At 47.3% G+C, this 21,472-nt stretch overlaps 2 protein-coding genes across 18 annotated transcripts in view; one reads left to right on the forward strand and one right to left on the reverse strand.

Moving 5' to 3' along the window:
* Positions 1-16,544, reverse strand: part of EFCAB11 (EF-hand calcium binding domain 11) — a 173,259-nt gene extending 156,715 nt beyond the window's left edge. For 6 of the 11 annotated variants that reach the window (XM_019969379.2, XM_070798014.1, XM_019969380.2 and 3 more), the window contains exons 1-3: positions 16,332-16,524; positions 15,692-15,787; positions 10,792-10,837 (exon numbers count right to left, since the gene is read on the reverse strand). In XM_019969379.2, coding sequence (XP_019824938.2) covers positions 10,792-10,837; positions 15,692-15,787; positions 16,332-16,412 — 223 coding nt within the window. In that variant the 5' untranslated portion in view covers positions 16,413-16,524. Of the gene's footprint in view, positions 1-10,791; positions 10,838-15,691; positions 15,788-16,331 lie in introns of all 11 variants that reach the window. The other 5 variants (XM_019969374.2, XM_070798012.1, XM_070798013.1 and 2 more) reach the window with 5 other exon arrangements.
* An 816-nt stretch (positions 16,545-17,360) lies between these two features.
* Positions 17,361-21,472, forward strand: part of TDP1 (tyrosyl-DNA phosphodiesterase 1) — a 78,024-nt gene continuing 73,912 nt past the window's right edge. For 2 of the 7 annotated variants that reach the window (XR_011569054.1, XM_070798009.1), the window contains exon 1: positions 17,925-18,132. The gene's annotated coding sequence lies outside the window, so the exon portion shown is untranslated. Of the gene's footprint in view, positions 17,773-17,924; positions 18,226-21,472 lie in introns of those variants that run through there. The other 5 variants (XM_019969372.2, XM_019969371.2, XM_019969373.2 and 2 more) reach the window with 4 other exon arrangements.

Consider the following 21,472-nt stretch of genomic DNA (forward strand, 5'->3'; position numbering starts at 1 on the left):
TCTGTGCTTCTCCACCTTCTCGCACTGCACCAGCCTTCCACATCCGGCTCAGGCCCACACCTCGGGCAGGAAGCAGGGGGCACTCTCTTCCAAGAGACCTCTCGAACGACCACTCCTTCTCTCTCTTCAAACGACCTCTTGTTCTCTTAGAGGTCTTCTTGTCTATAGTGCTCATGTGACATCTGGCCGTCACGAAAATGACAATACTTCTTTCATCTTCCCTATGACATATTACTTGGAAGAAAAGCTATGACCATCCTAGACAGCATATTAAAAAGCAGAGACATTACTTTGCCAACAAAGGTCCATCGAATCAAGGCTATGGATTTTCCAGTAGTCATGTATGGATGTGAGAGTTGGGCTATAAAGAAAGCTGAGTGATGAAGAAGTGATGCTTTTGAGCTGTGGTGTTAGAGAAGACTCTTGAGAGTCCTTTGGACTGCAAGGAGATCCAACCAGTTAATCCTAAAGGAAATCAGTCCTTATTCATTTGGAAGGACTGATGCTGAAGCTGAAACTCCAATACTTTGGCCACCACCTGATGTGAAGAACTCACTCACTAAAAAAGACCCTGTTGCCGGGGAAGATTGAAGGCATGAGGAGAAGAGGACAACAAAGGATGAGATGGTTGGATGGCATCACCGACTCAATGGACGTGCGTTTAAGCAAGCTCCAGGAGTTGGTGATGGACAGGGAAGCCTGGTGTGCTGCAGTCCATGGGGTCGCAAAGAGTCAGAAATGACTGAGTGACTGAACTGATATTACATTTTTAAAACACGTCTTTAGGTCAGTGTCTGTGACTCTCAATTCTTTTCTACCCTTACAAGGAAACTTAGCCTCTTTAAATGGGGAATTAAATACATTAATTAGGGGTGCATATCTGTGGATGATACCATAAAACAAACGGTCTAGAGGGGATTTCCCTGGCAGTCCAGTGGATAAGAGCTGGACAATAAAGAAGGCTGAGTGCTGAAGAATTGATCCTTTTGAACTGTGGTACTGGAGAAGATTCTTGAGAGTCCCTTGGACTGCAAGGAGATCAAACCAGTCAATCTTAAAGGAAATCAACCCTGAATATTCTTTGGAATGACTGATGCTGAAGCTGAAGCTCCAATACTTTGGCCACCTGATGCAAAGAGCTGACTCATTGGAAAAGACCCTGATGCTGGGAAAGACTGAAGGCAGGAGGAGAAGGGGAAGATAGAAAATGAGATGGCTGGATGGCATCACCAATTCAATGGACATGAACCTGGGCAAACTCTGGGAGATGGTGAGGGACAGGGAAGCCTGGAATGCTGCAGTCTATGGGGTCGCAAAGAGTCAGACCCAACTGAGCAGCTGAAGAACAACAACCAGTGGTTAAGACTCCACACTTCCAACACAGCGGGTGTGGGTTCAATCCCTGATCCGGAAAGTAAGACCCCACATGCCTCGAGGCTAGCCAAAAAACAAACAACAGCAAAATGGTCCTAGGATTTCACGGTAAGTATATGTGCGTAGCTCAGTCAGCAAAGAACCTGCTGCAATGCAGGAGGCCCAGCGTTGAGTCCTGGGTCAGGAAGATCCCTGGAGAAAGAAATGGCAGCCCACTCCAGTGTTCTGGCCTGGAGAACTCCATGGACAGAGGAGCCTGTCTGGGTCACAAAGAACTGGACACGCCTGAGCGGCTAAGCCACCAGCATATGCGCATGCGCTTCCTAACAACAGAAAAGAGCAAAGTGAACTGAAATCTGAAGTCCGACGCCAGCTGCGTCTGCTATACTGTGGCCTCAGTTCCTCGGGGAGAGCCCAAAACAACAAAACAGACACAAACCAGACACACAAACGTGTTTACAACATAGTATAAAAGACTAGAAAATGGACATTTAAATTTAGGAAAAGATACTTTTCATAGTCAATGATCTTGCTCAAAACAACTCGGGTGAGACAGCAACAAACAAAAGTCATTAACCTCACCATGCACAAATTATTTTTCAATTAAACTGATCCTGGATAGCATGACTGAGCCAACAGTCCATAATCACCATCGTGATCAATCAATTTCTTCGATTTTTCCATCGTTTAAAGTTGAAGATTGAAAGTAAGCTCCTAGAAAGCTTTTTTTCCTGTTAAGTATGAAAGTAAAATGTGCTCCTTGTTTTGAAAGGGAAACCATATAAGAAAACAGAAAGAAAGTAGGAGAGGGAGAGATAAAGCATGATCTAATCACCCAGCGGAAACAAAATTCTGATGTTCTTTGTTTTGATTTTCCTCCCCAAGCATACGAGATTAAAAACGCACAGACAGCTGTTTGTGGATTCAGTGGGGCAACGTACACTGCGCAGATTAAGCCAAAGTCTCATAGTCTTGGCTGTTGTTATTCAAGATGCTCTACAATCATCCCACATGAAGTCAAACCCCCTGAGATCACCCGTGGCCTTGCCCGTCCCAGAACTGCCCAGACACACGCGGCATTAAACCACTGGCCTACGCTGAAGAAGGGCTGCCCAGGGGGCGCTTTACCTCACAACCGCTTGATAATGGGTGATGTTAATAGTGCCATGGGTCACATTAGCCCTTGGATGGAGCTGAGGCCAGTCTTCACTGTCTTTACAGTGTTTCTTTACAGTGTTTAGTGGTAAAGAACCCGCCTGCCAACGCAGGAGACACAAGGGACATGGGACGGATCCCTGGGTCGGGAAGATCCCCTGGGGGAGGGCATGGAAACCCACTCCAGTGTTCTCACCTGGAGACTCCCTTGAACAGAGGAGCCTGGCAGGCCATCATCCATAGGGTCGCAAAGAGTTGGACCCAACTGAAGCGACTGAGCACGCATACAATGAGGAAAATTCAAGAAACTTTACACAGTTTGCGACTGTGTTTCCCGAACTGTTTGCAGATATCAGTGTTTGCTCATCAGTCTCTTCTCTCTGAGACATCGTGGGGGACACGCCCTATGTCAGGGAAGACCATGTCTCTCTGGAGAAGGAGCTTCTCTGGTGTGGCTGCTCATCGAGGACTTGGCTGTGACTCCCTTTTTGCTCCGGACACTCAGGAGCAAATCTGACATCAACCTCTAACGACGGCACAGAGCCTCGCGGCTTGTCTTTTGTGTGCTGACCCACTCCTGATGTCGACTCACTGAGTTCCTAGGACAGTGAAGACTGGCCTCAGCTCCATCACAAGGGCTAATGTGACCCATGGCACTATTAACATCACCCATTATCAAGCGGTTGTGAGGGTAAGCTTAGAGATTACACTACTGCGGCCTGCTACGTGCTAGCTAGCTGTACCACCTGTGCAGATTACTTAACCTCTGTAAGCTTCGGGATTGTTTTAACTTATAAAACTAGATAATCCTGACATGAAAGTGAAAGTGGCTCCATCATGTCCCACTCTTTGCGACCCCATGGTCCGTACAGTCTCTGGACTTCTCTAGGCCAGAATACTGGAGTGGGTGGCCTTTCCCTTCTCCAGTGGATCTTCCCAACCCAAGGATCAAACCCAGGTCTCCAGCATTGCAAGCAGATTCTTTACCAGCTGAGCCACCAGGGAATCCTAATATAGAGCTGTGTTAACATTAACAATCCCTGCATAACACTCATCACAGCATCTGCACAGGGTAAATGTTCAAGGAATCAAAGCTATAATTATTATCTGTAATAACAATAAATACTGCAACACATGGAAAAGTATTTCATAAACCAATAAAGAACCACCAAATGCCAGGATTAAGATTTTTTATTACTCCCTGGAGTTCAGTCTACTCATTTGAAAAAAGGGAACATATGACCATTTTCTAGGCTCTTCTAGATGCAAACTTCTTTCATTTTCTATAGTTAGAGAAGATGTGAAATGTTCTGTACTCTTAGAGAACAGAAATAAAACTCTCTAAAATGAGGTTGCGATACCAGGTGGCTCAGTGGTAGAAGAACCCGCCTGCCAATGCAGGAGACACCAGAGTCATGCGTTTGATCCCTGGGTCAGGAAGACCCCCTGGAGGAGGAAATGGCAACCCTCTCCAGGGTTCTTGCCTGGAGGATCCCACGGACAGAGGAGCCTGGCGGGCTAGTCCACAGGGTCACAAAGAGTCAGACACGACTGAAGTGACTGAGCACACACACCCGCACACGTGCAGTGTGTACTAGGACCAACACTGATCTCTTGCTTCCTTAAACACGTGGCTTGATTTTCCGTCCTGTTACTATTCTATAACTTCTTGTTCTTGAGGCCTAAACAGTTTTTACTGATACTCACTTGCTTTGTTAGGTTATAAGCGTTAAAAATGTCATTAGCGCCTTTTTGCTGTTCATTCTGGCTGCCCTCAAATTCTCCCAGCGTGACTTTCCTTGAGATAGCCTACTCTTCCAACGGCTTTGTCTACACTTTTCACTCGTCCTGATTTTCACAAGGAGCCTCTATAGAGATGGCCCACCTTTTATAACAGAGACCTAGTGACGCAGAGTTTGGGTGTGAAGGTTTGGTACTGCTGGCAGAGTGTACATCGTCAGGGCTCTGCCCAACTGGGTTCAACCCAGGACGTGACTGTGGACCTCCCGCAGGAAGCTGGGCAGCAACAGGCCCTCGTGTGGGGTGGCGTGTTGGAGATCTGGCATGGCCTTTTCTAGATGTAAGAAGAGCTACCCCTAGTGGGAGAATGCCCGAGTCACAGCTACCCAGAGGGACTTGCTGATGGCTCAGCGGGGAGGGAATCCACCTGCAGTGCAGGAGACACAGATGTGGGTTCAACCCCCGGGTCAGGAAGATCCCCTGGAGATGGAAATGGCAACCCACTCCGATATTCTTACCTGGGGAAATCCCACAGACAGAAGAGCCTGGTGGGCTATAGTCCACGGGGTCACAAAGAGTTGGACACAACTTACTGCCTAAATAGCAGCAGCAGAGAACAACTTTAGAAAGTTGATTATCTGAATAAATAGCTCCCAGAAAACCAAGGTCAACATTTCAGTTTTTTAAGATCAAAACATTAAGGAGAGAGATAACATATTTGGTAAAAGAATCTGTGTATAAACTTTTCCTGTAAAAAAAAATAAAGTTAGGGACTTCCCTGGTGATCCAGTGCTCTGGCTGCGTGCTCCCCATGTAGGGTGCCCGTGTCCCATCCCTTGCCAGGGAACTACATCCCAAGTGCCACAACCAAAGACCTCAGATGCCACAACTAAAAAAATAGCCTGCGTGTCACAACAAAGATCGAAGATCCTGTGTGCCGAGACTAAGATCTAACACAGTCAAATAAATATTTTTTAAAAATAAATAACATTAAATGTGACTCAAGTCACTGAAAGGGAGAAAAGAAGGAGTTGATGGTCTGGAATTGCTTCAGGACTGAACAGTTCTAATGAAACACCATTATGTTAGCAGCACTCAGAGTTTGGCAGTGACTTCTTGTGAGGCTAGCTGTTTTACTTTCCCAAGGATGTCTGTGCTCTGGAGTGTCCCCTTTCAAGGGGACATGAACTGAAGCTGGTTGGAAAGTTAGTATCCTGGCTGTAAGTCTACTCCTCCACTCAAGAAGAAAGCGGTGCTTTGAGAAGGTTAATTTGCCGTTGACATCAGGACCAGAGAGGAAGGGGGAGCCAGGAAGCCTGCAGACGAAGGACAGCCGTCCACAGCAATTCCGGAGCGAGGCGCTGAGCACCTACACTCGGACCTCACTCCTCCAACCCTGCCTTCCCCTGAATTTCTCTGATGGCTAATTTACTTTGCAATGTTCTGTCCAGTTCAGTTCAGTTGCTCAGTTGTGTCTGACTCTTTGCAACCCCATGGACCGCAGCATGCCAGGCCTCCCTGTCCATCACCAACTCCTGGAGTCCACCCAAACCCAAGTCCATTGAGTTGGTGATGCCATCCAACCATCCCATCCTCTGCTGTCCCCTTCTCCTCCTGCCCTCAATCTTTCCCAGCATCAGGGTCTTTTGAAATGAGTCAGTTCTTCACATCAGGTGGCCAAAGTATTGGAGTTTCAGCTTCAACATCAGTCCTTCCAATGAACACCCAGGACTGATCTCCTTTAGAATGGACTGGTTGGATCTCCTTGCAGTCCAAGGGACTCTCGAGAGCCTTCTCCAACACCACAGTTCAAAAGCATCAATTCTTTGGTGCTCAGCTTTCTTTATGGTCCAACCTTCACATCCATACATGACTAGTGGAAAAACCATAGCCTTGTAACTTTCTGAAATATATTTAAAAATTGATGCTGCAACAGAAAGCACCCTAACGATCTGATGGAGAAGTGGCTGTGAGAGCAGCTGTAATATTCCTGATAATAAATGCGAGGGCCATGCATATGAGAGCAGGTCTGGGGGCACATCACCAAAGTCAGAAAGCCCTCACAGGGAAGCCTACTCTCAGGATGAGAGCCTCCAGTTCTGCAGCAACCCTCAGGCCATATGAGTTTGAGACAATGTCCCATAGTAAGGTGCTCTTCATTATACATAAGCGAACTAGGCTTTAGGAGAGGCCATGTGAAGGTAGTACCTGCAGAGGACTCCCGTCCAAACCTTAAAGCTTTAATGTACATCAGACCTAACAACAAAAGGAAGCTCCATGACTTCGAACCTGTGAGAACTGTCTCTATAGGAGGTGCAAAGCCAAGCATTAGAGAACTTGGATGGGGGGCAGCTTCCCTTGCAGCTCAAACGGTAAAGAATATTCCTGCAAAGCCGGAGACCTGGGTTCAGTCCTTGGGTGCAGAAGATCCATTGGAGGAGGGCATGGTAACCCACGCCAGGGCCCTTGCCTGGAGAATCCCCATGGACAGAAGAGCCTGGCGGGCTACAGTCCACGGGGTCACAAAGAATAGGACAGGACTGAATAACTAAGCATAGAGAACTCGGGGAGGAGAGAAAACGTTCATGAAATTTACAAAGTCTCCAGCCACACGCCAATGCTCTCTCAAACATCAGAAAAAAAGAAAGTACAGTGGAGGAGACTACTAACAGCATGGCTGGAAGATCCTTCTGCCACAGACCAATCCTCACATCATATCAGAGCGCTCACACTCAAGAGAAACCTTCAGGGGCCTCCCCGGTGGTCCAGTGGCTAAGACTCCATGGTCACAGTGGGAGAGGCCAGGGTTCGATCCCTGATGAGGGAACTAGATCCCGTGGGTTGCAACTAAGGATCCCGAATGCCACAACTGAAGACTGAAGATCCTCCCTTGCCGCAGCTAAAACCCAGGGCAGCCAAATAAATAGACATTTTTTTAAAAAGAGAGAAACCTTTAGAACAAAGTAAAGGTGGAAAAACCCTCTGCCAGAATTTACACTTCAATGGACAGCAAATCACCACAGAGAAACCATACGAATGTGACACATGTGTATAAGGCATGTCTTACTAAACATGAGATAATACACGCAGGGGGAGTCTTAGGATACAGAATGCGGGAGGTATTTTCAGAGGTCAACCTTTACATCAGAGAGCTCGCCACACCTGTGAAGAACACGGGCCGCCTTTCTTCCAGAATAATACCTATTTGTGCATCAGATAACTGGTTAAGGAAAGAAAACCTCCTTTGTGAAGTCAAATCTCTAATTAGGAATCAAAGGACCCACACGAGGGAGAAACTCTATGGGAACAGTGAATGTGAGAGTGCCTTTGGCAAGCTACATGTATTTATGCAGAAACACTACCTAAACAAGAGCAGAGGGAGGCCTGCATCCAGACAGAATCACTCGCTCACTCCCAGAGGACGCCCAAAGGAGAGAAACCCGAGCAGTGCAAGGCAGGCGAGAAATCCTTCTGCCAGAAGACAGAACTCTTTCTAGACTGGAAGGTTCACATAGAAACCCAGAAAAAAACACATAGAGAAGGTCTCACCAAGAACCTACAATCTAAATTGAACAGCAAAGAAACAATCTTTGAATGTTTTGACAGTGTAAAAAATTTTAATAAGAAATTTAAAATCTGGGGAAATTCCATCAAGTTAGGGATTATAAAAAAAAATAAAATAAACGAAACAGTGAAGAGTGGAGAGATATCGGAGCACTCACACTCAAGAGAAACCTTCAGGGGCCTCCCCAGTGGTCCTAGCACTTGGTCCTAGCACTTTGAGGAGATAGCACTCACTGTCTCCTCAAAAATATCAATGTTGAAAAAAGGCAAAAAAAAAAAAAAAAAGCAAAAACACCTTCTCCTAAAGGCAATATTGTTCACAAAGTCATGTTCAATGTGTGATACCAAAGTGAAAAGTGGAAGTGTTATTTGCTCAGTTGTGTTCGACTCTTTGCGATCCCAAGGACTGTAGCCCACCAGGCTCCTCTGTCCATGGGATTCTCCAGGCAAGAACACTGGAGTGGGTTGCCATGCCCTCCTCCAGGGGATCTTCCTGACCCAGGGATTGAACCCAAGTCTCCCGCATTTACAGGCAGATTCTTTACTGTCTGAGCCACCAGGGAAGCCCATGGGATACCAAACTTGTATCCAAAAAATAATCTATTAAACTCTTCTGTATATCCAAAATTTATAAATAAAAATATTTTTAAAAAGAAAGAAAAATATAGTCAGAAGGACACAGGAGCCAACTCAAGGAGGCAGGCAACGGTCAATCTCCGACAAGCTGAGCTCTAAAATAATCGAGCGTAGTGTGCTCAGCCGATCAGCCATGTCCGACTCTTTGCAACACCACAGACTGGCCCACCAGGCTCCTCTGCGCATGGGAATCTCCAGGCAAGAACACTGGCGTGGGTTGCCATGTCCTCCTCCGGGGGATCTTCCCGACCCAGGGATCAAATCTGCCTCTGTGTCCCCTGCCTTGGCAGGCAGATTCTTTACCACTGGCACCACCTGGAAAGCTCAATTAAGTATAGGAATGAATTATAAATCATTGAAAGCATACAAATTCATGAGTCCATAGTGATAAAAGAGCTAGATTGATCAATCAGGAAGACGGGAAGTCTCTTGCTTATAGTAAAAATGCCAGGGGCTAACTGAAAGAAAGCCTGGGATTAGAAAACCGTTACTTTGCAACCATATGGCAGAAACTGGATCAGACAAGAATCATAAATGGGTACCAGATCCAGGGGGAGATGATGATGAGAAGCACAATATTTGCAACATCAAACACGTCTCTCCACAGGCTGCTGATGAATGGCAAGGGAAGAAAATATCAAGAGAAATAATACAATGGAGAAACCGGACAACATCTTGACCAGTGAGAAAATTAACATCAGCTACAAGAAACAGACAGACAGACATCTGCAGTCTCAAGACGTGGTGCCCTGGGAAGGACAGATCACCCGAACACGATTCTGTCTGAGGACACAACAGCTCGACCGAATGACAGAGGCATGCCAGGCAAACGCAAGAGGAGGGCTAGTCCTAAAAAACAAAACAACGAAGAGTGGGCTATTTCCTCAAAAAAATCAATGGTGTAAAAAGGCAAAAAAAAAAAGTCTACAGAAATGTCCTGGCTTAAAAGAGGCTAAAGAGACACGGTACCAAGAACTAACTCCTGTGTGAGATGAGGGAAGATGCTCTGAAGGACACAGTTAGAGCGAGCGACAGCACTGGGATGCAGCTGGTTGCTGTCGTTCGGTCTCCAAGTCACGCGGACTCGAGTACATAGACGGTAAAGACAGGCGTCGACGTGAACTCCCGGTAGGCGTGCCGAGGCTATGGAAGCTCAGCGAGAGGATGGAGGCGAGGCAGAGAGTGCTGATGAGAAGGGAGATGGGGTAAAGTGAATCAGGCTAAAGGGTACACGCCTATGCTCTGCACTATTTTTATTTTGCAACTTTTCGTAAGTCTTAAATTGTAATTGTTGAAAAGCCAACTCCGCGTGCTGTGGACCCTACCGCCTCAAACAATAGGGTCATCTCTCTTTCTCCTCCGCCTTTTGCCTCTTCACTCAGTCACCCAGCTGAGCTGAGAAACAGCTTCATGTTCCAAACAAAGGCAAACGATGCAGAGCAAAGGGCTCTTGATCCAGAGATGCTGGACCTCCTGGAAGACTGACCTACTCACACTGTCGCTTTCTCACTTCCTGTTTACCTTCCAACCACTGCGGCCCGGCCTCTGTCCCCGGCAAGCGCTGACTCGGCTCTTGCTAAAATCACGCAGCGTGCCCAGGGTGCCAGCTCCACGGGGCCTCTTCAGTTCTTTTGCTACCTGACCTTTCAAGAGCGCTGAACAGTGCTGGCCACACCTCCTCCCTGAAATACCCACTTCTACTGGTTTCTGATCACTCTTGATTTTCCTCTGGGCCCTCTGCCCCTCCCAAGTCTCCTTTGCCCTCTCTTCATCCCTGCCCTGACTTCTGGTGGTTACCATTCCTATGGCTGTCCGTCCACATTCTCCCGCAGGGGGTCTCGTTCATTCCCACGGCTTTAAAACCACCCACATGCCGAAGCCTCCCAGACATCTCTGCAGCCTAGAGCTCTGCTCATACAGCCCGACTGCCTTGATGTCCTTGAGCAAAACCCTTCAAACTCAAAATTGAACTCTTGCTGTCTCCAAACCTTAAATCTTTTCCTCTAGTCTTTCCATTTCAGTAAGTGCCACTTCTGTTCACTCAGCAGCTCAGAAAACCCAGATCATCCGTGGGATGCTCCAATTAGAAGCACCACTCTGTCTTCAGGCTTCTCCATGGTTGAAAATCCTCTGATAATAAACATACTTATGAACACGCTGATTCATCAAAACTAAAAGAACCAAACCTCTTGTTTTGGGGGTAACGGAAACAAAGCACAGATTTGCTTTAACGCAACACTTTACAGTCTCTATATGTGTTCTTTGTTTTACTTTCATGAGTGTCTAAATAAGGTAGGTGGTAAAAATTAACTTTCACATTACCAGAAGTGTTTGGATCTACTGAAGACATCACAGAATCAGCTTCTATCTAGAAAAGAAAAAAAAAAAAAAAAATAGAATATACAATTTCATCAAATGTTTTCACAGTATAAGTTCTTAATTCCTGGGATGCAAGAAAGGAATGTATATTATGAGAAACCGTGTTTGTTGGATCCAGCAGACAAGTGGTGTCACAGGACGGCTACCACAGTCGCTTCACTGTTCTGTCAGTAAGACACCAGAAGCTAACCTGCTACAGACGCTAGTGGTCCCCAAAACTTTAATCTATTGATCAAAACAGTTAAATCATATAAAATCAACTTGGCCCTCATATACACAGCATACCCTATAAGGTAACCTTTCTGTCTAACACCAGTACAAGCAATTGTTACAATGCGCTCTTTGGCTTCATTTAAAATATTTTCTTCCTGACTGTAATAGTAACAATTGAGAAAACATAAAAAACATTTTTACATTATGAAGAGAAACAATGAAAAAACAGCCATCCAGTGAAAACCACTGTCAACATTTCCGCCTGGTATACCTTCCTCTTCCCCACTCGCTTTTTTAAATTGGAGTACAGTTGTTTCACAGTGTTGTGTTAGTTTCTGTCATACAGCAAAGTGACCAGTCACACACATCCATAGGGCCCCTCTGGCTTGGGATTTCCTTCTACAACAAAGTGACCCAGTCACACACATCCATAGGGCCCCCCTGGCTTGGGATTTCCTTCCCACTCAGGTCACTGCAGGGCACCAGGCCGAGCCCCTGTGCTGTCCGGTCAGTCCCATCAGCTATCTGCTTTATACACTGCAGTGTATGTACATCAATCCCAGTCTCAGTCCATCCGATCTCCTCCTCTCCTGCCCACACATTTGTAAACATATTCGAGAACACATGGTATATTACGTTTGTGGACCTGCCTTCACTAAATATTAAAACACCAGCATTTTCCCACATTGCTGCAACACCTTTACAAATATCATGGAATTAGGATCTTGGCAACATGCAACATAGCTTCTCCACCTTGGATTCCATGCCCTGCACTTTCCTGGTTCTTCCTGACCCTCCCAGACGACTAGCTCCCAGTGCGTCTTCCTCTTGGGGTCCCCACCGACCTTTAAATGTGCAGACGCCCCCAGGCTCTCCCCTCAGAAGAAAGGAGAGCGTGCCGCCCTTCACGCTCCGCACACCCTGCCTGGTCAGTGCCACCCACTCGCACACCTGTGAGGAATCCCAAACCTACCTCCGCCCTCCCCTCTCCACCGATTTCAGATTCCTACATCTGAGGGAGGCAGCACAATCTGAAGGGGATCTTTAGCACCATCGTCACCCATCATCCAGCAACTTAAACAGTGAGCGCACGCGGCTGTATTTAACACGGAGAACCAGCAAGGACCTGCTGCAGAGCGCAGGGAACTCTGCTCAACGTCAGGTGGCAGCCTGGACGGCAGGGGGTGCCGGGGGAGAAAGGACACACATAGACGTATGGCTGCGTCCCGTCACGGTTCACGTGAAACTGTCTCAACATCGTTGATCAGCTGTATCCCAGTACAAAATAAAAAGTGTAAAAAAAACAAAAACAGTGAGCGCACTTAGGGTGCTTGCATCTCCTCGGAATTAACGCGCGGCTATCTGAACTCACTGCCCTTCCCGCAAACCTCCTCCTTCTGAACTTCCCTCTTTTCTTATCCTTTCAGGCCTGTGGTTGCATCGCTCCGGTACAGTCACCAGGTCCAATCACTGGGACACAGCTTCTCCCACCACCACGGGGCGCTCCCAGACACTTCATATCAGTGGAGTCCATTTCCGCTGGTCTAAACAAGGCCCCACCTCCTATTACAGTTACCACTAGAATTCCTTGCCTTCTTCTCTTTCTGTTCTTAATCTCTTTGTCTTAGTATTTATCGGAGTTTTATAAGTCTCTCTAAACTGTGAACTGCTTCAAATGTGCGTGTGCTCAGTCGCTCAGTTGTGTCTGTTGCTTTGCGGCCCCGTGGGTGATAGCCCAGCAGGCTCCTCTGTCTGTGGAATTTTCCAGGCAAGAATGCTGGAGTGGGTTTCGGTTTCCTATTCCAGGGGATCTTCCTGACCCAGGGATCGAACCCACGTCTCTTGTGTCTCCAGGACTGGCAGGTGGATTCTTCACCACTGATGCCCCCTGGGAAGCCCTGCTTCAAAGTAGCATCTATGTTTTATTCATCTTTATATTTCTAGCAACTTGGAAGTGCTCCTTTTACTATATGAGAATACAATAAATTTCATTCTGTAAACATTTTCATGAATGCAGAGTGATTTATTACACAAAAGTGACTTACAGCTTCATGACCTGCATTCAGGAGTTATTTCATTTGCTCAAAAGCAATATTTAAAAACAAAATCCCAAACCTCAACCTAATATAAGAGTAAAAACCTGTGAGATTTCAGAGGAAATACATTTTCACCTGAATGTTCATGATGGTTACAAATGATTCTTAAGTGTATAGGTGATTTGTTACGTCAGTATTTTACTGTTTAGCAGCCTGTAGTCAACAAGCATTTCCTTTGATTAAAAAGTAAACTTCAATGGTGACTTTTTATATGCCCTCTATCCCAAGACTATGGCCAGACGGATGTTAAGGTCACCAAGAATAATTTGGAGGTGACCAAGGACTTGTTTTTAAAGTGTTTTCAAGTCTTACTGGTAAGTCTTGACATTTAGAAATGAATAAGATATGAATGTTTAAAATCATGTTTTCTTTTCAGAAAAAAAAAAAAAGTAAACTTCAAAACCTCACCCGAAAGTAACAACGTGTTAAATCTGATGGTGTGTAGAATGTATGTTACCCTATCACTGTACATGTCATTAAATTCTTCACTTAGGCCCTAAAATTAAAACCGAGTGAGTAGATCCAGAAGTAATAAAGGCAGAACGAGACCAGGTATCTTTCCAGCTGAACCTGGGTTAAACGCAGTGCTTCACAGGCTGGGTCCACGTAGCTGACCTGCTCTGGAATTCCAGCTGAAATGACTGCAGGTTAACAGGAGAGCTGCAGTTTCTGGGAGGTAGCCCTGACTAGCCCTGAGGACTTCTCTGAGCTCCAGAATCAACCTCACAGTAACTAAGCAACCCCCTGGCAGTTGAACCACTCGGAATCTACCTGAGCTGTTCATGGGACACAGTTATATCAACAGAACACGCTAACAGTCAAGTTGTGATACACTTAAGCATCATGGAGAAGTGGACGCTATGTGGTCCCTGGCTTCGTGGGGTCTGTAATCTGAGACAAGTAGAGCTCGATCATAAGGCAGAGCTGAGCCCAAGTGGCTGCCAATCCCTTGGTCCAACGAGGGCAGGAGGGCATTCGAGAGACAGCCCCAAGTGCTCCCTCGGGTTGAGGCCTGCCACTGAATTTCTTACACCTGGCCAAGACCTCGCCTCTGATTTATTCCAGTTTGGCAGTTTAACAAGAGGGACCTGGGACTAGAATGGATGTAACAGACAAGGGGAACAGGCAAGGATGGGGAGCCCCAGGAAATCTGTCCTACTGAAGCAGGAGGCTCACTGGAGTTCAGTTCAGCTCTCCTTAACTAGTGCAACCTTTTCTGGAGAAGCAATGCCCAATAAAATTTCAAGTGTACCTAGCACTTGTACTTCTAGGAATTAATTCCACAGAGATGTATTTACAAACAGAGATATAGTTGTAAAAGAATGCTCACTGTAGCAATATTAGCAGGAGTGAAAAATAATGGAAACAGCTGAAATGACCAAAACGAGGAAACGAGCTCGAGACTACTGGGAACCTACTTTTTCTTAAATGCATTGTGTGTGCTTTTAGGTTCTCCTGCCAAGTGAAAAAAGCAAGTTAACATAAAATAGGCATGCTATGCACCTTCCTATGCTTTCAACAGAATGCCAGGCATGCTTATCATGCATAGGAAATTTGGGATGATACACAAGAAAATGGTTAATAATGGTAACTCCTGAGGAGTAGGGAGGGAAGACATTTACATCCAACTTCATATTTTTCTGGTCCGTTTTAAATTTTTAACTATATAAATGCATTATTTTCATAATTTAAATGGGGCAACTTTTTTTTTTTTTTAAAAAACCTGTACATCCCTTCCTCTGTGAATTCCTCCTGTTACCAACATCCCCCCCAGGCTTCTGTCTTGAAACCATGCTGCTGCTGCTGCTAAGTTGCTTCAGTTGCGTCCGACTCTGTGTGACCCCATAGACGGCAGCCCACCAGGCTCCCCATCCCTGGGATTCTCCAGGCAAGAACACTGGAGTGGGTTGCCATTTCCTTCTCCAATGCATGAAAGTGAAAAGTGAAAGTGAAGTCACTCAGTCGTGTCCGACTCTTAGCGACCCCATGGACCGCAGCCTACCAGGCTCCTCCATCCATGGGATTTTCCAGGCAAGAGTACTGGAGTCGGGTGCCATCGCCTTCTCCTGAAAACTATGCTAGTATCTCACATTTAACATAATTATTACCAGCCTTGTGGTAACTTAGTCTTTATAGATTCTAATTCATCCCTTTTGGGTTCTTAAGAAGAAAGTAAAATTCAGCACTGGACACATCTCTAAAATTGCTCAAAAGGCAACAGTTTGTTTTATAAGCATCCTAAGCTAGCCCTCTGCACTCTCCATCCACCACTGTATTGGGCTTCCCTCGTACCTCAGTTAGCAAAGAATCTGCCTGGAATGCAGGAGACCCTGGTTCAATCCCTGGGTTGGGAAGATTCCCTGGAGAAGTGAATGGCAACCCACTCCAGTATTCTTGCCTGGAGAATCCCATGGACAGAGGAGCCTGGCAGGCTACAATCCATGGGGTGGCAAGAGTCGGACACGACTTGACGACTAACCCACCACCATTACTGTATTCTCTGCACTGTCCCCAAATACAAAAGAAATTTCTACCTTGGATGGCTTGTAACCAAACAGCATTACAACAGCAACTTTAAAGTCCTCTCTGCTTAGATAGCCTTTATTATCTTCATCGCATGCTTTAAATACCTAAAGAACATTAAATATCTTCAGTTAAAAAAACAGAAACCATTTGTTCTACTATTTTTATTACTAACATATATTAAGTTTAGACCTCTCAAATCTAAAACGTAGCTGAAAAGTTGGGCTGGGAAGTGAGTTTCATTATCCTAATTTTAATTCTCAAAACACCTTAATGATGTGCTAAAATTTGCTCCCCATCCACACCCCCCCCTCCAAAGTGCAAAGGACTTAATCGGTAGGTTAATTCTTTTAAACCATCAGGATAAATTCTACCCAAAATTCATGCTAGAATGAGGAAGGCGAGGCAGCGAGGACGGCTTTGAAAGGCGGGAGGAGAGATGCAGGTTACAGTTTATTATAAAGAGACTCTCGCAGAGAGCAGAACGGGGTTGGAAGTAGGCAGAACTTTGGACGGGGATCCAGAAGCTTGGAAGCCCCAGGCTGGGTCATTAGCCATTACACCTTGGGGCTGAACGAGAGCCGGGCGAGGGGATGGCGTGAGTGCCCCGGGTCAAGCCGAAGTCCGAGACCCAGCCCTCCGGACACCTACTTCCACCCATTTCTTGTGCTCTGGGGGACTGGCCTCCCACGTCCGTGGCCGGGCGCCGGCCTGGGAGCAGAACATCGCCATCGCCCCACGCGAGTCCAGACTGCAGAACCCGCGAGCTCTGCGGCCAAAACCCCCGGGCCGGGACCGCCAGCCCCGCTCGGCGCAGTCCCGGAAGCTGAGCTTCGCCAGGCACCTCCAACGTCTCCTCTCATTGGACAACCTGCGAGCCACTGGCATTGATCCCGCAGCTCTATTGGCCAGAGACTTTGTTTGGCAATGTTTCCTTGGAACAGCCTATGGCAGAGAGGCCCTCAGGCCCGCCCCCAGCCCTGGCTCCACCCCTCTAGTTTTATTAACTCTTGGCACAGCCTATGGCAGAGAGGCCCTCAGGCTCGCCCCCAGCCCTGGCTCCGCCCCTTGGAACAGCCTATGGCAGAGGCCCTCAGGCCCGCCCCCAACCTTGGCTCCGCCCCCCCTAGCTTTATTAACTCTTGGAACAGCCTATGGCAGAGAGGCCCTCAGGCCTGCCCCAAGCCCTGGCTTCGCCCCCTCTAGTTTCTACCTGGGACACGTGCTCGCCCAGGCACTGTTCTAGCTGGGACGCGTGCTCGCCCAGGCACTGTTTCACTGTATACTGCATGATTCTTCTCATTTTCTGTCCCCACACCTTACAGTATTTACTTTTGATAATTTCGATCAATGACACTATGCTAGGCATCATAAGAGACACAAAAAGAGTGTGAACGAAGCATAAAAGGAACCAACCAAGCCCAGGACTCACGTCCGGATCAGCAAGTCTTTGGTGTCGAGACCTCCCAGGTAATTACTGTGTCTGTTCCATCCTCCCGATAAGCCTAGCACTGAGCCCGGTGCCTGGTACAAATCACACGTTCAATAAACAAACCAAGTGAGCCCTTAGAACGTTTCCATCAAGCTTTCTGGGAGGGGTGGGAATTCCAAGAACGGTATCAAGATCACTGAGTCCAAACTCCATAGTAAACATCCTTACTAAATACAAGGAATAGGGCGAGGGTTCCATTTTGCAAGAGTTTATCTCAGACCCTTCTCCTGGCAAATCAGTAAGATTAAAAAGGCAACACGCATACACAGAGGCACACACACACCTACTTTAACAAAGAAACCAATATTCGAGGTTGAGTCCGAGGGAGCTTATTTAACCTTTGGTCTTAGAACAGGGTTTACAGTCTGCGCCCCAGGAGAACCCGGAACACTGGTCTCAGACTTCAGCTTCCTCTAACCTCTCAGCTGACCCTCTCCCCTCTTTGAAAAGAAACCCCCCAATGCCTCGAGTTCCGGGAGCCTGAAATTAGGAGATCCCCCTCAAAGAGGATGCGTTTTGCTGATCAGCTATAAGAAAAGAGGGAAACTTCTCTTCCTCTCTCCCGCTTTGGTCAGCCGTGGCCAGGCGGCGACAGGACAGGTAAAGGCGGCCGGGACTTCTCGCTGCCCCTCTCGGAAGGGGACCGCGGCGGTCCCCGGGTGATCCGGCGGGCTTCAGGACCCAGCGGCGCGCGTCCCGGAAGGGGCAGGAGCAGGGGCGGGGCCACGCGCCGCGCGCCGGGCCGGCGGGTTTGAATCGCGCGCATGCGCGAGCGCGGGAGGCGGGGTGGGGTCCCGGGCGGCCGCGCGCTCGGGGGGTTCGAGCATTACACGCGGGGAGACCGCGGCGGGAGCGCTGAGCTCTTCTTATCCCGGTCCAGTGCGCGGGAAGCCCGGGTCCTGCGCGTCCTCACGGGCTAGCGGGCTTGGAGGCGGGTCCGGAAGGCAGCGGAGCGCCCAGGTAGGGCCCTCCTGGGCCTTGGCGGCCTCCCCTGAGGGGACCGGAGTCCGCCCTGAGGGGAGACCGGAGTCCGCCGGGCGCTCTCCTCCGCGGGTTCGTACTCTGGCCTCTCGGTGGGCGGGCGGCCTCGAGAACCCGCGAGCGCGCCGGGCGCTCACTCTGTGCTGTTCCCAGTCAGAGGGAGCCGTCGTGCTGCTTCCAGCGGTGAGACTTGCGAGCGTGAAGTGAGGGCGCGCGCGGCAGAGCTGTGCCCGGCCCGAGGCAAACGCAGAGGAAAGTCAGCGGCAGATCTTTTTTTCCGTGTACCTCCGCCTCAGCGCCCTTCGCTGCCTCCCCTCCGCCTTCTCCAGCCCCCAGGGTCCCCGCAGGACCCGCCTCCTTCCACTCCTGTCTCCCTCCAGACCATTCTCCGGACAGAGCTGCTGTTCTTCAGGCTCTCGGTCGTGTCCTTCTTTTTGAGACCCCATGGACAGCAGCAGCTAGGCTTTCCTGTCCTTCACCATCTCCCAGAGTTGGCTCAAATCAGGTCCATTGAGTCGGTGATGCTATCCAGCCATCTCATCCTCTGTCGTCCCCTTCTACCAGAGGATGTTGGGGTGCAGAGTTGTAAGGAGCCGAATATTTTAGAAGTAAATCGGACAAGGTACTCCCCTTCAGTGTAGCCCCACTGTTCTTAAAGTCCAGGATCTGTAACTTGACTCCTTATTCCTGCTACCCCCCTTCGTCTTGGACCACTTCCCTGTCTTCCTTACCCAGGTCCGGGTCTGTTTTCTGGAGTTAACTGCAGCCTTCTTCTGGCCATTGCAGGTTGGGTTCTTTCACTTGGAATACTCTTCTTTCCCACCTCCACTTTATTTGGCTGTTTCCTTTTCTTCTTTGGGCTCTCAGTTAAATGTTAAATTCAGGATATTATAAGGTAAAGGCATCTGTGTTACTTTCTCATACCTATAAAATATAATGAATATAATGAATATTTGTAAAGATATCTTGGTCTTCTTGGCTATTTTTTGTTCCTGTCAGTCTGTTTCTTTCTCCCTGAAGTATAAACTTTCCTAAGGCGGAAGCTGTTTCTATGCTATTAATTTCTTATTCCCAGAGCTTGACACATAGAAACTGCTCAATAAATATTTTCTGAACAAACTCTGGGAGGTAGATCTGATACCCACTTTCAGAGGAGAGAATTGAGGCTGAGCAATTATGTAACCTGCCCAAGTGCATATTTACATTGCACGCTAGTAAAGTAATACTCAAAATTCTCCAAGCCAGGCTTTAGCAATATGTGAACCGTGAACTTCCAGATATTCAAGCTGGTTTTAGAAAAGGCAGAGGAACCAGAGATCAAATTGCCAACATCCGCTGGATCATCAAAAAAGCAAGAGAGTTCCAGAAAAACATGTATTTCTGCTTTATTGACTATGCCAAAGCCTTTGACAGTGTGGATCACAATAAACTGTGGAAAATTCTTCAAGAGATGGGAATACCAGACCACCTGACCTGCCTCTTGAGAAACCTATATGCAGGTCAGGAAGCAACAGTTAGAACTGGCCATGGAACAACGGACCGGTTCCAAATAGGAAAAGGAGTACGTCAAGGCTGTATATTGTCACCCTGCTTGTTTAATTTATATGCAGAGTACATCATGAGAAACACTGGGCTGGAAGAAGCACAAGCTGGAATCAAGATTGCCTGGAGAAATATCAATAACCTCAGATATGCAGATGACACCACCCTTATGGCAGAAAGTGAAGAGGAACTCAAAAGCCTCTTGATGAAAGTGAAAGAAGAGAGTGAAAAAGTTGGCTTAAAGCTCAACATTCAGAAAACTAAGATCATGGCATCAAGTCTCATCACTTCATGGCAAACAGATGGGGAAACAGTGGAAACAGTGTCAGACTTTATTTTGGGGGGCTCCAAGATCACTGCAGATGGTGATTGCAGCCATGAAATTAAAAGACGCTTACTCCTTGGAAGGAAAGTTATGACCAACCTAGATAGCATATTAAAAAGCAGAGACATTACTTTGCCAACAAAGGTCCGTCTAGTCAAGGCTATGGTTTTTCCAGCAGTCATGTATGGATATGAGAGTTGAACTGTGAAGGAAGCTGAGCGCCGATGAATCGATGCTTTTGAACTGTGGTGTTGGAGAAGACTCTTGAGAGTCCCATCGACTGCAAGGAGATCCAACCAGTCCATCGTAAAGTAGATCAGTCCTGGGTGTTCATTGGAAGGACTGATACTGAAGCTGAAACTCCAGTCCTTTGGCCACCTCATGCGAAGAGTTGACTCATTGGAAAAGACTCTGATGCTGGGAGGGATTGGGGGCAGGAGGAGAAGGGGACGACAGAGGGTGAGATGGCTGGATGGCATCACTGACTTGATGGACGTGAGTTTGAGTGAACTCTGGGATTTGGTGATGGACAGGGAGACCTGGTGTGCTGCAGTTCATGGGTTTGCAAAGAGTCAGACACGACTGAAGGACTGAACTGAATGACTGGATTTGACATTGGAGTCCATATTTGCCCACTACTGGCCACACCTGGCCTCAGTTGAGATTGATTCCCATGCCCCCCCCCTCCAATGCTTTGCAAGCTCTATAAGAAGCAGCTGAAAGTGTAAAAGAAATAGCCCAGCTGGGACTAGGATGGTAGGGGAAGAGGAGGAGCTAGCAGCTTTAAGAGGAGTATACCTTTGCATTCACAATTTTTTTTAGTATCTAATAGGCACTAATGTTATGAGTTGACATTTGGTGGTAGAGTTTCTTTAGATTTCTACCCTCCTTGGCATAGTAGCTTAATGTGTTTGCCGAATTTCATTAATGTGGTTGGTTACTTCCCCAGTGTTGTCTTACTCTCAACAGCTGTACTACTGTTTGCTTAATGTTTTTATTTGAACCCACTTTTACATAAACACTGTCTTTAAGAAGTAAACTTTAGTTACTGTAAATGTCATGGATCCGTTAGATACCTCCTGCTCACGTTAAACCAAAGTGTTACTGGTGCCTGCAGAAGAGCCCAAAGCCTGTTATTTGTTCAAAAGTAGGATTAAAGGCATTTCTACAAACAACCTCCTCCTTGATTAAGCTGAGGGATTGGATAGGAATGGAGAAGAGAGGTAGTTTCATAATGAGAGATTAATGTCAGGCCCCAGTCATCTCCACTTTGGGAAACACTGTACTTTGATGACCCAAATGATGTCAGATCTTCGAGTCAGCGCACATGGGTTGTAATTCTGATTCTAGTGCCATCACTTACCCAGAGAGTGATGTTAGACCTGTGCTGTGCCAGATACCACTCAGGCATTTAAGATCAAGATACAGGTGGAAAGACTAGAGGAGAAGGTG

The sequence above is a fragment of the Bos indicus genome, chromosome 10, assembly GCF_029378745.1.
Source record: "Bos indicus isolate NIAB-ARS_2022 breed Sahiwal x Tharparkar chromosome 10, NIAB-ARS_B.indTharparkar_mat_pri_1.0, whole genome shotgun sequence".
Classification (NCBI taxonomy): Eukaryota; Metazoa; Chordata; class Mammalia; order Artiodactyla; family Bovidae; genus Bos; species Bos indicus.